The sequence below is a fragment of the Marmota flaviventris genome, chromosome 18 (genome assembly GCF_047511675.1).
Source record: "Marmota flaviventris isolate mMarFla1 chromosome 18, mMarFla1.hap1, whole genome shotgun sequence".
In the NCBI taxonomy this organism is placed as follows: domain Eukaryota; kingdom Metazoa; phylum Chordata; class Mammalia; order Rodentia; family Sciuridae; genus Marmota; species Marmota flaviventris.
In genome coordinates, this window is record NC_092515.1 from 12,671,278 (window position 1) to 12,683,824 (window position 12,547).

At 48.7% G+C, this 12,547-nt stretch overlaps 2 protein-coding genes across 5 annotated transcripts in view; both read right to left on the reverse strand.

Moving 5' to 3' along the window:
* Positions 1–1,966, reverse strand: part of Hnrnpul1 (heterogeneous nuclear ribonucleoprotein U like 1) — a 32,570-nt gene extending 30,604 nt beyond the window's left edge. For 2 of the 3 annotated variants that reach the window (XM_027920636.3, XM_027920634.2), the window contains exon 1: positions 1,537–1,966. In XM_027920636.3, coding sequence (XP_027776437.2) covers positions 1,537–1,831 — 295 coding nt within the window. In that variant the 5' untranslated portion in view covers positions 1,832–1,966. The remainder of the gene's footprint in view (positions 1–1,536) is intronic. The other variant, XM_071604168.1, reaches the window with a different exon arrangement.
* A 2,417-nt stretch (positions 1,967–4,383) lies between these two features.
* Axl (AXL receptor tyrosine kinase) overlaps positions 4,384–12,547 on the reverse strand; it is a 29,103-nt gene continuing 20,939 nt past the window's right edge. For both annotated transcript variants that reach the window (XM_027920646.2, XM_027920645.2), the window contains 3 exons: positions 8,979–9,138; positions 8,298–8,434; positions 4,384–6,392 (listed from right to left, as the gene is read on the reverse strand). In XM_027920646.2, coding sequence (XP_027776447.1) covers positions 6,041–6,392; positions 8,298–8,434; positions 8,979–9,138 — 649 coding nt within the window. In that variant the 3' untranslated portion in view covers positions 4,384–6,040. The remainder of the gene's footprint in view (positions 6,393–8,297; positions 8,435–8,978; positions 9,139–12,547) is intronic.

A 12,547-nucleotide genomic window follows, 5' to 3' on the forward strand; every position in this document is an offset into this window, starting at 1 on the left:
TCTAGGAGATCTCACCTTTCAAGAATAAGTGAGTTCCCAATGCCAATCCCAAATCTCTTCTGTGTTCTCATTTCACTCCTTACTCCCTTACCCTCAAGACTCAAGGTACACTCTTTTCAGAGTAACACCACAAATCCAGGCCACTAGAGTCCTTTCTACTTATTCCTTAGCTCTTCCAATCCCATTCTCCAGTCCTGCTAGAAAGCTACCCTTTTGTAACAGATTCAATCTCTCCTCTATCATGGTCTCCTCTCCTGAGAGGGCTGCACATCTACCCTGACCCCTCTCCCTCTCATACTCACACCTCCTGGCTGATGGAGTTCCCCCACTACTTCTTGAGCACACAAGTAACTGCTTCTAGGGACCTAGGAACTCGCTTTTGGAGAGACTCAGCCCCCTAAACACTGGCCCTACTCCACCCTGGGGCCCCAGGCCAAGTCAACAGTTAATTCCTTTCTCTTTCTACAACCTACACGCTTCCCCTCCCCCACATTTGCTAGACCAGCTATATACACTTTCCATGCTGGACACAAGGATTCTCTGCCCCTCACATACTTCATCAACTTCAAATGCCATCAACTTGTTTTCTGCTCCCACCCTCAGCTACCCCCGTTTTTAAAAATGTCCATAGTTAACCCCAAACCATTCAGTTGTAACCCCTGGAGCTATCTGTCCTCAGAGTCTTCCCAGCTCTAGACCTTCAGTTCCTATGCCCAGTTAAACATCTTTCCTTTCCCTGCCAATGTCTGGACATCCAACGTTCCCTGCGTCTCCTCTAGAAGCCCACTAGAAGGTTCTCAGACCTCTCAGCATCAAATGCCCAAGTTGTGCTTGTCTCAAGGTTGGTCTTCGAGCCCAGGAAGAGAGATGTGGGCCCCTCAAAGTCCAACCCCACGCTGGTCTCCCACATCCTCTAAATGCTCACCAGCCAAACACCAAAGGCTCCGGCGATCATTTGCTCCCATCTAAAGGCACCAGGGCCTCCACCTCACCAGCCCACTCCAGAAACAAACACGAGAATTCCCAGTACCCCATCCGGCCGCAAACTCAAGATCCTCCGCCCTCACAACTGTCCCAGCCCAGGCAGGACCCTTGGCCATTCCTTCCCCAACCCTGGGAACACGGCTCCTTACTCTCTGTCCACACGCTGGCCGGCCCGGCCGCCAAGCCCACCCAGTTCCGAACCCAGGACCACCATTTCCAAGACCCTCCCCCCAGATCGCAAAGAGAAAGCCTCTCGTCCTTCCGACTTTCTCAGGCTCCACAAACAACGGTTTCCGGTCTCGGAGCCCCACCTGCTCGTGTCCTTGTCATCTCTGAAACCGAGCCCCCACCCCGATCTCCCCTGCACCGAACGCTAGGATCCACCCTCCGATCTCCCGAGGGCCTTGTGCCCTGGTCCTTGTCAGCGGCGGGTCGCGGGATCACCCGATCCTCAGACCGTCTTCCCCACCTCTGACGCCGGACTCCCGCGTCCCACAGCCCTTCCTCGGCCCAGACTCCGGGTTCCCCGGCCCCCGCCCCGCGCACTCTCACAATGTCCGTCCGGCCCCGAGTAGCCGCCGGGCTCGGGGTGCGGCTGCAGCCCGGGCGGCGGTGGCTGCGCGGTCCCCTCCAGCTCGGAGCCCCCCTCGGTCTCGACCTCCTCGTTGTTGTGTCCGGGTCTCCCCGGTTCGTCGTCGGCCTCGAGCTCCCGCTCGTCGTCAGGCTCCTCGGCCTCCAACGCCGCTAGCAGCCGCTCAGCAAGCTCGGCCTTAAGGCCGCGAGTGTCCAGGCCGCGGCGCTGCAGCTCCTCGCGAAGTTCGTTCACCTTCAGACGGCGCACATCCATGGCCCGGGCCCCCGGGGCGGCCCCCGAGCCCGGCCCGGCCTCCCAGGGCTCTGTCCCCCTTAAACCTTTCCTGTCAGGAGGCGAAGGGGGAAAGGGGGGGGGCCCCCACTCCAATGGCGGCGGCGGCTCAAAATGGCCGCCGCCGCCACCTCCCCCTCGTCTACGTCCCGTACGATGCAACACGAGTGCCAATTGGCCAGCGCGCGGGACAACGGGCGCGGGCCTGGAGACTCAGCCAATCAGAGCGCGGTTTTCAAAAGAACGGCCGAGAGGGGCTCGGAGCTGTCGGGGAGGAAGCGTTGGCCTACGTTGAAGCCGCGGCTGGAGCGGAGGGCGGGAAAAGGCAAGAGGCGGAGCACGTGCTGATTGGGTACCGTCCGCGCGCCAGCCGCTGTAGGGTCAAATGAGGAAAAGGGAGTAATGGCTTACACCAATCAAGGATGAGCTCTCAGAAAGAGAGCCCCCAAGGCCTTTCCTCCGCCGTCCTTTGATCAAACTAAGCTTCTCTGTAACAGGCATTCTGATTGATCCAGATCTCCCGCCCCTTGAGGAGTCCGAGCGGGTAAAATCACTAGAACCAACCAAATGAGGCGGGGGGGGGGGGCGGTGTCGGCAGAAATTCCCTCCTTCCTGTTGCCTTTAAGAAACCGGAAAGAGATGAATTCTCGTAGGGCCCACCCCTTGCCGTTAGGGCGGTTTCAAAACAATCTATCCACCAATCGCAAATATTGTTTTATTTCACTAAAGCCGGGATAGATTGACCGCTTTATGAAAAGCTCACCAGATTGGCCATTCTTCAGAAGATTGCCTCACAAGTTTAGCTGTAGAGGGAGGTATACGGAATAGAGATTAAGTAGGTATATCACTCTTAAGCTATTAGATTTTGTTTATGGATAAACAAAATCTGTCTTCAGATAGCCCAGAAAGGTTGAAAAGAAAGGCTAGGTTAACAACGGGAGGAAAGTTGTAAAGGACACTGCATCCCCTTTCCTTTGGTAGTACATCTCACAGGCGGCTCTTCCCACGATCCTAGGTTCGCAGCCCTTTCTCTATGGTTGGTACCTTACGTGAAACGGACGCTCTGCACGCGACCACAGAGCCGACCTCTTCGAAAAGAGCTTCAGAAGTTCGCAGATCTCCATCCCGAACATCCTATAGTGCTGGTCGGTAAATCTGGCTGTTTGGCATCTATACCGACAAGCTCAAACACCGGATCTGTAATTAAGTCTCACGCTAATATATACAAAAGTGACAATGCCTCACACTGCGCCACCTGTCGCCTCTGAACTCAGAAGGCAACACTTAAATGAGCTACAGACTCGAGATACACGATGCGGATCTGGGGGTGTAACTCAGAGGCAGAGCGCTAGCCTAGCATTCCAGAGGCCCTGGGTCCATCCACAGCGCCGCAACAAAACAACAACAAAAAACAAGCAGAGATACACAATGCAGGCGCCCACTGCCTACTGAGCCATTCCCTTAGGCCACGAAAGCCTCACCAGCCTGTACTCAGACAAAGGCACACACCATACAGATAAACAGGCGTGAGTCAGATCAGATGCATCAAATGGGGAAAATACACCAAAATGCAATGTACATATGTCCACGAACGCCCGCACAGGCAGGCAGCATCGAATGACAAAGACACGCAGGACAGTTACACTACAAGCTCACACCACGGCAACCTAAACACACAGCACCCACTCAGCGGCGGGACAGACACTCACGTGGGCCCGGAGGTTCCAGTCCAGACACCCCGCCCCTCGCCCACGTCCGACTTCCTCTCTCCTCCCAGTTCCCCACAAACGATTTGTTCTAAAAAAGTTTGTGGCCCGGATTGAACCGTGCCCGATTCTCAGGAGCCGCCACTCGGGGGCGTTCGGGCGCTGCCTAGGGTTTTTCCATCAGCTGGACACACCCAGGAACAAGTGCCTTGAAACACAGTGTTGTGTACAGGACCCAGAGGACTCCTCTTGGCAGGTGTCTGTCTGTCTGTGGGTCTTTGGATCGAGGTGTTCTGTACCAGTGTTTCCATGTGAGTCTGAACGTTTGGGTGTGTGAGGACCTATTGTATTCTACTTATCTCTGAGTATGTGTCACTTTACTGTGTCTGTGACTCAAAATTCTTCTTATTCTTGGTAGCATCTGCCTGTGCATATCTTTCTAAATATGTCTATGCCAGTGTGATTTTATTTCTGTATTACTCTCTGTGTCCGAATTTCTGTGTCTTTGCATTTGTGACCAGATATGATCTGATTATGTCCATTTGTTCATGTGTCTGTTACTTTGGGGGTGTGTGAGAGAGAGACTGGGAATATCTCTACTTGTGCTTGTTTCTCAAAAGTTTTTTGGGGGAAGATGGGGTGGAGACAGGAGGTTCAATCCTGAGGATTGAACCCAGGATGCTTTACCAGGAAGTACCTCCCCAGCTTTATTAATTAATTTATTTTTCCAGACAGGTTCTTTATTTATTTTTCCAGACAAGTTGCTGAGGCTGGCCTGGAACTCTCATTGGGATTATAGGCACGGGCCACTGCGCACAGCTTCACTGATGTTTTGAGAGCATGAACTTCTTTTGCCTGTGTGTCTTTTTGCATGTGTGTATATTCATTTCTACCCTCTCTAGTGAGGAGAGATTTCCTAGACCCTACCAAACTTTTCTTTTTACTGATGGGAAACTGAATTGTCAGGGAGAGGAGCCACATCACAGCTGAATGGAAATAAGAGGAGACGAAATAGTGATTGACAAAATTTTATGTGATCTGAGCCCCTCTGGAGGCATCATAGTCCACACTCTATAGGAACGAGGGACTGGCTCAAGGGGGCAGCATGGCCCAAAAGGAAGGAGATGGTCCATCCCCTGGGGGAAAGGAGGCATCCCTAATGCATTGCACAGGCTTGAGGGGGCACACCCCCTATGAGGGGAGGAGGAAGAGAAGGTGCCTAAGAAGAAGGGACACAGAATACTATATGGTTAGAAGGATGCAGTTGTACCTAATGTTCTAGACTTGTAGACTTTTAGACTCTTAAGAATATTTGAATCTTAAATTACAGAGCCTAGAACCTTAAGATTTTAGAAATGTGTATTCTTGGACCTTTAACTATAATCCTAGAATGGTAGAATGCAGCACAGAACCTAGAGGTGTCCAACATTAGAAATTATTAGAACTTAGTCACAAATGTGAGGGCCTTATAACTTGGATGCTTAGGATCCAAAACTTAGACCAATAGGACTTTACAGGGCCTTGAAATATGCCGACATTACAATCTTAAGAGTTTAATAATCTAGAATCCTGGAGCATATGATCTAGAATCATAGAGAATTTAGATTCTTAGACTAAGTTTTAGAACAACACATTTTAGAACATTAGACTTTAGAATCTCCATTTTTAGAATCTTAGAATTTTTGGAGTGCAGATTCTAAAATCTTATGCCTTTCAGATCCAGGATCTCATATAAGAGAATCTGTGATCATGAAGCCTCAGAAACTATAATCAACCATCATTTAGAATCTCAGAACTTAAGAAAATAAGTTTGAAGCCTTATGGTTTAGATTCTTATAGCCAGAAGATTGAGACTTAAAGAACCTTAGACAATCAAATTTTAGAACAACAGGCCTTAGAACTACCATGTCTAGAATTATAGAATCTTTAGAATTGTAGAATTTAGAGTCTTATACCTGAAGGACTTGGAACTCTAAAAAAATAAAATCTAGACTCATAGAAACTTAGATTCTAAAACTAGAATCTTAGAGCTCTAGAACCTAACTTGGGGCCTTATCAAGAATCTTAGAACCATAAAATCTCAAGCTGCAGAATCTCACAGCCTTAGAATTTACATGTCCAGACTCTCAGCACTATTTAGAGACTTTGGATTTCAGGTCCTTAGAACCCAAGACTCATAGCATCTTTGAGACCTAGAATCTTTGAATCTAGGCTCCTTAAACATAGGAATCTAGATTCTTGGAATGTCAGACCTGGGGGGGAGGGAGGATGGGCCCTTAGAGATTGCAGTTCAAACATGGCCTCTTAGGGATGAGGATTTTACGGTGCAGAGAAAAGGAAGGGTCTGTCTGGGATGAGGGTGGGAAGGGTAGGAAGAGGACTACAGTTGGGGATAAGGCCTGGAGTGGAAAAGTGGGGGGTAAGGTTCCCCCAGTGGCAGTGCCTAGCTTGGGTCCTGAGAGGGAGTTCTAGGTGGAGGATTGTCTCAGGCTCCATCCTCCTGCCCTGGGGGTGACGGAGAGCTCCTGTCAGCAGGCGCAGAGGGGCCAGGGGCTGTAGATGGGCAAAGGACGTAGCGTCCAGCAGGATGGACCTCGGCTGCAGTGAGGCAGCTACAGGAATCCTTAGGGTCAGGCTGGGTTGGGGGGTCAGCTCCTCCAGCAGCTCCAGGGGGTTCAGGAGGACCTCCGCCTTCATCCATGTTGACATAGAGGATTTCGTCAGGTTCCTGGGCAGGGGGCAGGGCCTTCAGCGTGTTCTCGAGGTCTTCCCGTAGCTCTGTAAAACTTGGCCGGTCTCGAGGGTTCAGCTCCCAGCACCGGGACATCAGCGCGTACCTAGGATGGCAAGGGGAGGGGTGGGAGACTGAACAGGGGCTCAGAAGGGGTGCATTCTGGGGGTTTGGGGACGTTTTAGGACACCCAGGGGCCTGAGAGTTAAAGGGAACCTCAGCACTTTGGGAGCATTTATGGGGATTTGAGAATTCTTGAGAGTTTCCAGGGTGGGGGGTGGAGTCCTAGAAGACTCAGGAACTGGGAAGGGTCGTGGGAACCTCTCTAGGTCTGGAATGGTGTTCTGGTGAGGGTTTCCTAGAGCAGAGCTTAATAATGTGTTCCTCTAGGGCAGAAATTGGCATCAAACCCTGGCTCTGCCAGTTATAAGCTGTACCGACTCAAGATATGTCAATTCTTTGACATTCCTCCTTCCGAAGATGAAGACTAGCTTGGCACGGTGACACATACCTATTAACCCAGCTACTCAGGAGGCTGAGATAGGAGGATCACAAGTTTTAGGCCAGCCTCAGCAACTTACTGAGATCCCGTCTCAAAAATAAAAAATAAAATGGGCTGGGGATGTAGCTCAGTATTAGAGCACCCCTGGGTGCCATCCCTAGTATTGGGAGGGGGAGGAGATGAAGAACAAAGCCTCTCCCTTGAGTGTGGGCAGGACTTTGCGACTTCCTTTGACAGCACTATGGAGGGGCCACATGGCAAGGAACTGAGGCTTCCAGTCTCAGCCATGTGAGTGCCACACATTGAAAGCAATGTTCTTGTCCCATCTTCAGATGACTTTGGGTGCAGCCAACATCTAGACTGCAATGTCACTAGAGACCCTAAGCCATAGAGACCCTGCTAAGCTGTTCCCAGATCCTGAGTTTCAGAAATGGTGTGAGATAGTAAATGCTTGTTGATTTAAGATTAGATTCGGGGGCAAAGAGATCTACCCCACCAGCTGTGCAACATTTGGCAAGTGACTCATACTCCCTGTGGACCTCAGTATTCTCATCTGCAAAATGGGAATAATAATGATACTTATATACTCCCTGTAGTTGTGGTAAGGATCAAATGAGTTAGTACATGCAAAGCACCCCAAACAGAGCCTTCTGGTAAGTTGTATAAAAATGTTAGCTATAGCTGGGCATGGTGGAGCATATCTGTAATTCCAGCAGCTCAGGAGGCTGAGGCAGGAGGATTCTGAGTTCAAAGCCAGTGTCAGCAACTTAGCGAGGCCCCAAGCAACTCAGAGAGATCCTGCATCTAAATAAAATACAAAAAAAGGGCTGGGAATGTGGCTCAGTGATGGAATGCCCCTGGGTTCAATCCCCAGTACCAAAAAGAAAAAAAAAAAGTTAGCTATTATTCTTACTCTCCTCAGCTCTTGAAGTAACCGAGGGGGACCTAGGGAGTCTGTAGGCTGCCTCCTCCTGACCTGAGCAACATCTTCTCTTTACCCTTAAAGTGCCCTTCTTATACCATCATGCTGCAAAGTTTGCTAAGTGTGTCCTCAAGGGTCCTGCAGACAGCTCAGGAGAGACCTGAGAGTCTGGAGAAGATCAATAAAAACAAACAGGAAGGTTTTGCATAGGGTCCTGGGTGTTGAGGGACATTTGAGGGGAGTGTGGGTGCTCAGGAGCCTGGGATGAATTGGAGGCCTCTGGGGTTCCAGAGGCAGGGTGAGCAGGCAGTTACACACTGCCCAGGTTTCCTGGCTGCAGAGAGAGGGAACTGGCCCAGCTTGTGTTCCACACACAAGACAAAGCAGGAAAGCGCACCTTTTAGCTAATTCACCCCCCACCAAACACCAGCTGGCTAGGCGTGGAGCCAGGGACAAGTGAGTCTCTTTCTGAGGGACTCCATGCAGGTTTTCTAGGGGCCTGGAGATGTGAGAGCCATCTGTGGGTGCTCAGGGGTTTGCAGTGAGTTCTGGGGCTGGGGCGGGGGAGTATTTCTTAGCGTGCTCACAGGCCGTCCAGACAGTCCACGGGCTGCTTCAGGCGGTTTCCCTGGCGCAGGTAGTCATAAATCTCACTGTTCTCCACTCCTGGATAGGGGGTCTGACCCCGCGTGGCAATCTCCCACATTGTCACCCCAAAGGACCACTGTAAGGAGCAGAGGGGAGGCAATTAGAGGTTCTCTTCTACACAAAGGCCTCCCGATACACAGGTATGGGGTACACTCACACGTGCGTGCAAATGTGTCCACAGCCCCCACTGGGGGTTTATCACAGGTGTTCATAGAAACACTGTGCCATACGTACAACCATGTCTGGGTGATTTTTGCAGATGTATAGACATCCATCCATACACACATTTACACACTTAGTAGTCACAGGATCTCATGTGTCACCACCCCCACAACCAGGCTGTAGACACGCACACGTGGTCACCACTGCTTCTCTGACCCTCAATGTCCACATGGCCACCATGCATGCACACATGAATCCGTACTTTCCCCAGGCATGTGTACACTGCTGTGCCCCCCACATCTCCATGTGTACCCAGGTCATATAAACACACCCCTGTGCCGGAATGTCACATGGCCCTGTGAGTCCCGCACCTGCAGCTGCCCAGGCACACCCCCAATGCCCTCCACCCCACGACTTGAATCCCCACTTTTCCCCACTTCTGGTGAGGGCACATGTACCACATCGCTCTTGCTGGTGTAGACTCGGTCAGCCAGGCTCTCGATGGCGATCCACTTGACGGGCATCTTGGCAATGCGTCCCTGACGGTAGTAGTCCCCGTTGTAGATCTTCTTAGAGAGCCCAAAGTCTGCCACGCACACGGACATGTTCTCGTTCAGCCTGCCCAGGTTGGGGGAGGGACCAGGGTCAGGGCCTCAGCCACCTCCACCCTGAAGCCCACCCTGGCTCTCACACACAGCTCTTCCTCCTGCCCTCACTGTCCTGCCTCGGGGTGGGGATCTGCTGCCAGCACCTTTGCCCTCATCTGGGAGGGAACTGCCTGAGTTTTAGTTACATGTGTATAAAGAGGGTAGGACAAGGGGTCTCTAAGAACCCTTCCAACTTTGGCTTTTGCCAGATTTGAGGTCCTTTCTAGGCTTCTTGAGTTTAATTCCCTGATTTTTTGAAAATTGTTTTTTAAAATATTTTATTTTTCAGTTGTAGTTGGGAACAACGCCTCTATTTATTTATTTTTATGAGGTGCTGAGGATCAAACCCAGGGCCTTGCACATGCTAGGCGAGCACCCTACTGTTGAGCCACACCCCAGTCCCTAATTCCCTGATTTTTAAAGTCTTCTTGGACTCTCCAGGTGTGGTGGTCTGTAATCCCAGTGACTTGGGAGGCTGGAGCAAGAGGATAACAGGTTTGAGGCCAGCCTCAGCAATTCAGCAATTGCTAAATCCATGTCTATAAATAAATAAATAAATGGGCTTTAGGTGTAGCTTGGTGGTAAAAGCTCTCCTGGGTTCAATCCCCAGTACAAAAAAAAAAAAAAAAAGTTTTCTTGAACTATGTGATACATACAGAAATGTGCCCAAATCATAAATGAAGAGCTCATTGAATTTTCACAAACACATCCACATTTCCAGCACCCAGATTAAGAAAAAATATGCCAGGCCATCCAAACTAGGGAATCCCACCCAGAAAAAGAAAGAATTTACTGCTGGTTAAAGAAATGCAAATTCAAACTGCACTGAGATTTCATCTCACTCCAATCAGAATGGCAATTATCAAGAATACAAGCAACAATAAATGTTAGCAAGGATATGAGGGAAAAGGAACACTCATGCACTGCTGGTGGGACTGCAAATTGGTGCAACCACTCTGGAAAGCAGTATGGAGATTCCTCTGAAAACTTGGAATGGAACCACCATTGGACCCAGTTATCCTATTCCTTGGTCTATACCCAAAGGACTTAAAATCAGCACACTACAGTGACGCAGCCACATCAATGTTTACAGCAGCTGAATTCATAAGAGTTAAACTATGGAACCAGCCTAGGCGCCCTTCAACAGATCAATGGGTAAAGAAAATGTGGCGTATGTACACAATGGAATATCACTCTGCCTTAAAGAAGAATGAAAATTATGGCATTTGCCAAGAAATGAAAGAACTGGAGACTATTATGTTAAGTGAAATAATCCAGTCCCAAAAGCTAAAGGCCAAATGTTTTCTCTGATATGTGGATGGTGACTCACAATAAGGTGGAGAGGGGGGTAGGAAGAATAGAAGTACTTTCTATCAGACAAAGGGGAATGAAGGGAAGGAGGGGGAGGGGAATGGGAAAGACAGTGGAATGAATCAGACATGACTTTCCTATGTTCGTATATGAATACACGACCAGTGAAACTCCACATCACGTACAACCACAAGAATGGGATCCTAATTAGAATAAGTTATACTCCATGTATGTATAATACGTCAAAATACATTCTTCTGTCATGTACATCTAAAAAGAACAAAAAAAAAAAAAAAAAAAAAACTGCTGGTGCACACAGCAACACACACCATCTCAAAAGTGTTAGGTTGAGTCAAGGAAGCCCAATATGGGGAGACCCGCTGCACGATCCCATTTATAGGACATTTAGGAAGAGGTGAAATTAGTGCTGGTGACAAAGAGAAGCTGCTGCTTAGGGAAAAACACTGGGAAGGGGCACAAAGGAGTCTCCTGGGGCTGAGAAATATTCCTTCCGTGGTGGTTACGTGAGTCAATACACACGTCGAAACTCACTGAGCTGCACATACGATGTATTCTATTTTATTCTTGTCGTACTGAGGATGGGACCCAGGGGTGCTTAATCACTGAGCCACATCCCCAGTCCTTTTTTTAATAGTTTACTTAGAGACAGGGTCTTGCTGACAGGGTCTCACTAAATGGCTGAGTCTGGCTTTGAACTTGTGATCCTCTTGCCTCAGCCTCCCAAGTTGCTGTGATTACAGGAGTGTGCCACCGCGCCTGGTGTCTTTTTATTTTTTATTTTGAGACAGGGTCTCACTAAGTTGCTTAGAGCCTTGCTAGCTTGCCAAGGTTGACCTTGGAACTTGTGATCCTCCTGCCTCAGTCTCCCAAGTCACTGGGATTACAGGTGTGCACCGCTGCACTTTGCTAAGGTGTATTTAGTGAATGTAAATATATATCAACATGTTAAGTATAAAAATGAAATAAAAAAAGAAACACATTTCCTTCCAGTAAGCACCCCTCTAGGTTTTTTCCACTTTTGCTTTGTTTTTGTGCTGATAGTCCCAGGATTACAAAGATTCCACTTAGGGCCTTTTGATGTTATGATGTTGCAAAAGCAATAAGCTTTCAGTAGAAACTATACTTTGAATTTTGAATTTCTACTTGTCTATTGCTGGGGAGTCTGGTTTCCTTATCCAGTGTGGCTCCTCAAGGGCAGCCTCAGGGCTCTGTACCATACTCTCCCATGGTGAAGGAAGCAACATAAGCCTCAGTTCCCAGCCAGCCTCGGGATCATGAGGGGAAACAACTGTAAACAGTGTTGCTATTTTTGAGCACACATTTTTGAGGAGGCAGATATTGTGTTTCGTGTTTGTGCATCCCATCCATCTATGTGTGTACACGAGACACTCAAGCCTTTATTCTAAAATAGGCCTTGTAGCCAGGTGCAGTGGTGCACGCCTGTAATCCCAAGGGCTCAGGAGGCTGAGGCAGGAGGATCGAAAGTTCAAGGCCAATCTCAGCAACTTAGTGAGGCCCTAAGCAACTTAGGGAAACCCTGTCTCAAAATAAAACATAATAATAATAATAATAATAATAGCTGGAGATGTGGCTCAATGATTAAGTATCCCTGGGTTCAAACTCTGGTACTAAAAAAAAAAATAGAATAAAATTGGAAGAATCCAAATGTGGCATGTGTTATGTGACAGAATCGTTATTAATCTTCTTAGTTGGGACAATAGAACTGTGATTAGATAAGATTAAGAAAACCCTTATTCTTGGGAGCTACCCACTTCAGATTTAGAGATGAAGGATCACTATCTCAGGGATTTGCTTGTAAATGGTTGAGGGGAGAGAAGAAAAGGAACATGGAGAAATGTCAACAGGGGTGTCACTCGTATGATTCTCTCAACTTCTTTAAGATCGAAATTTTTTAAAATAAAAAGTTGGGGCAGGGAGAAACTTCCATTTTCCTGAGAGTTGTGAATACGATGCCCTTTTCAGAAGGTTCTGTGATTCTCCAGTTGTGATTTCTATGACTCTGACCTTGTCAGGAGACTCAGAGTCTA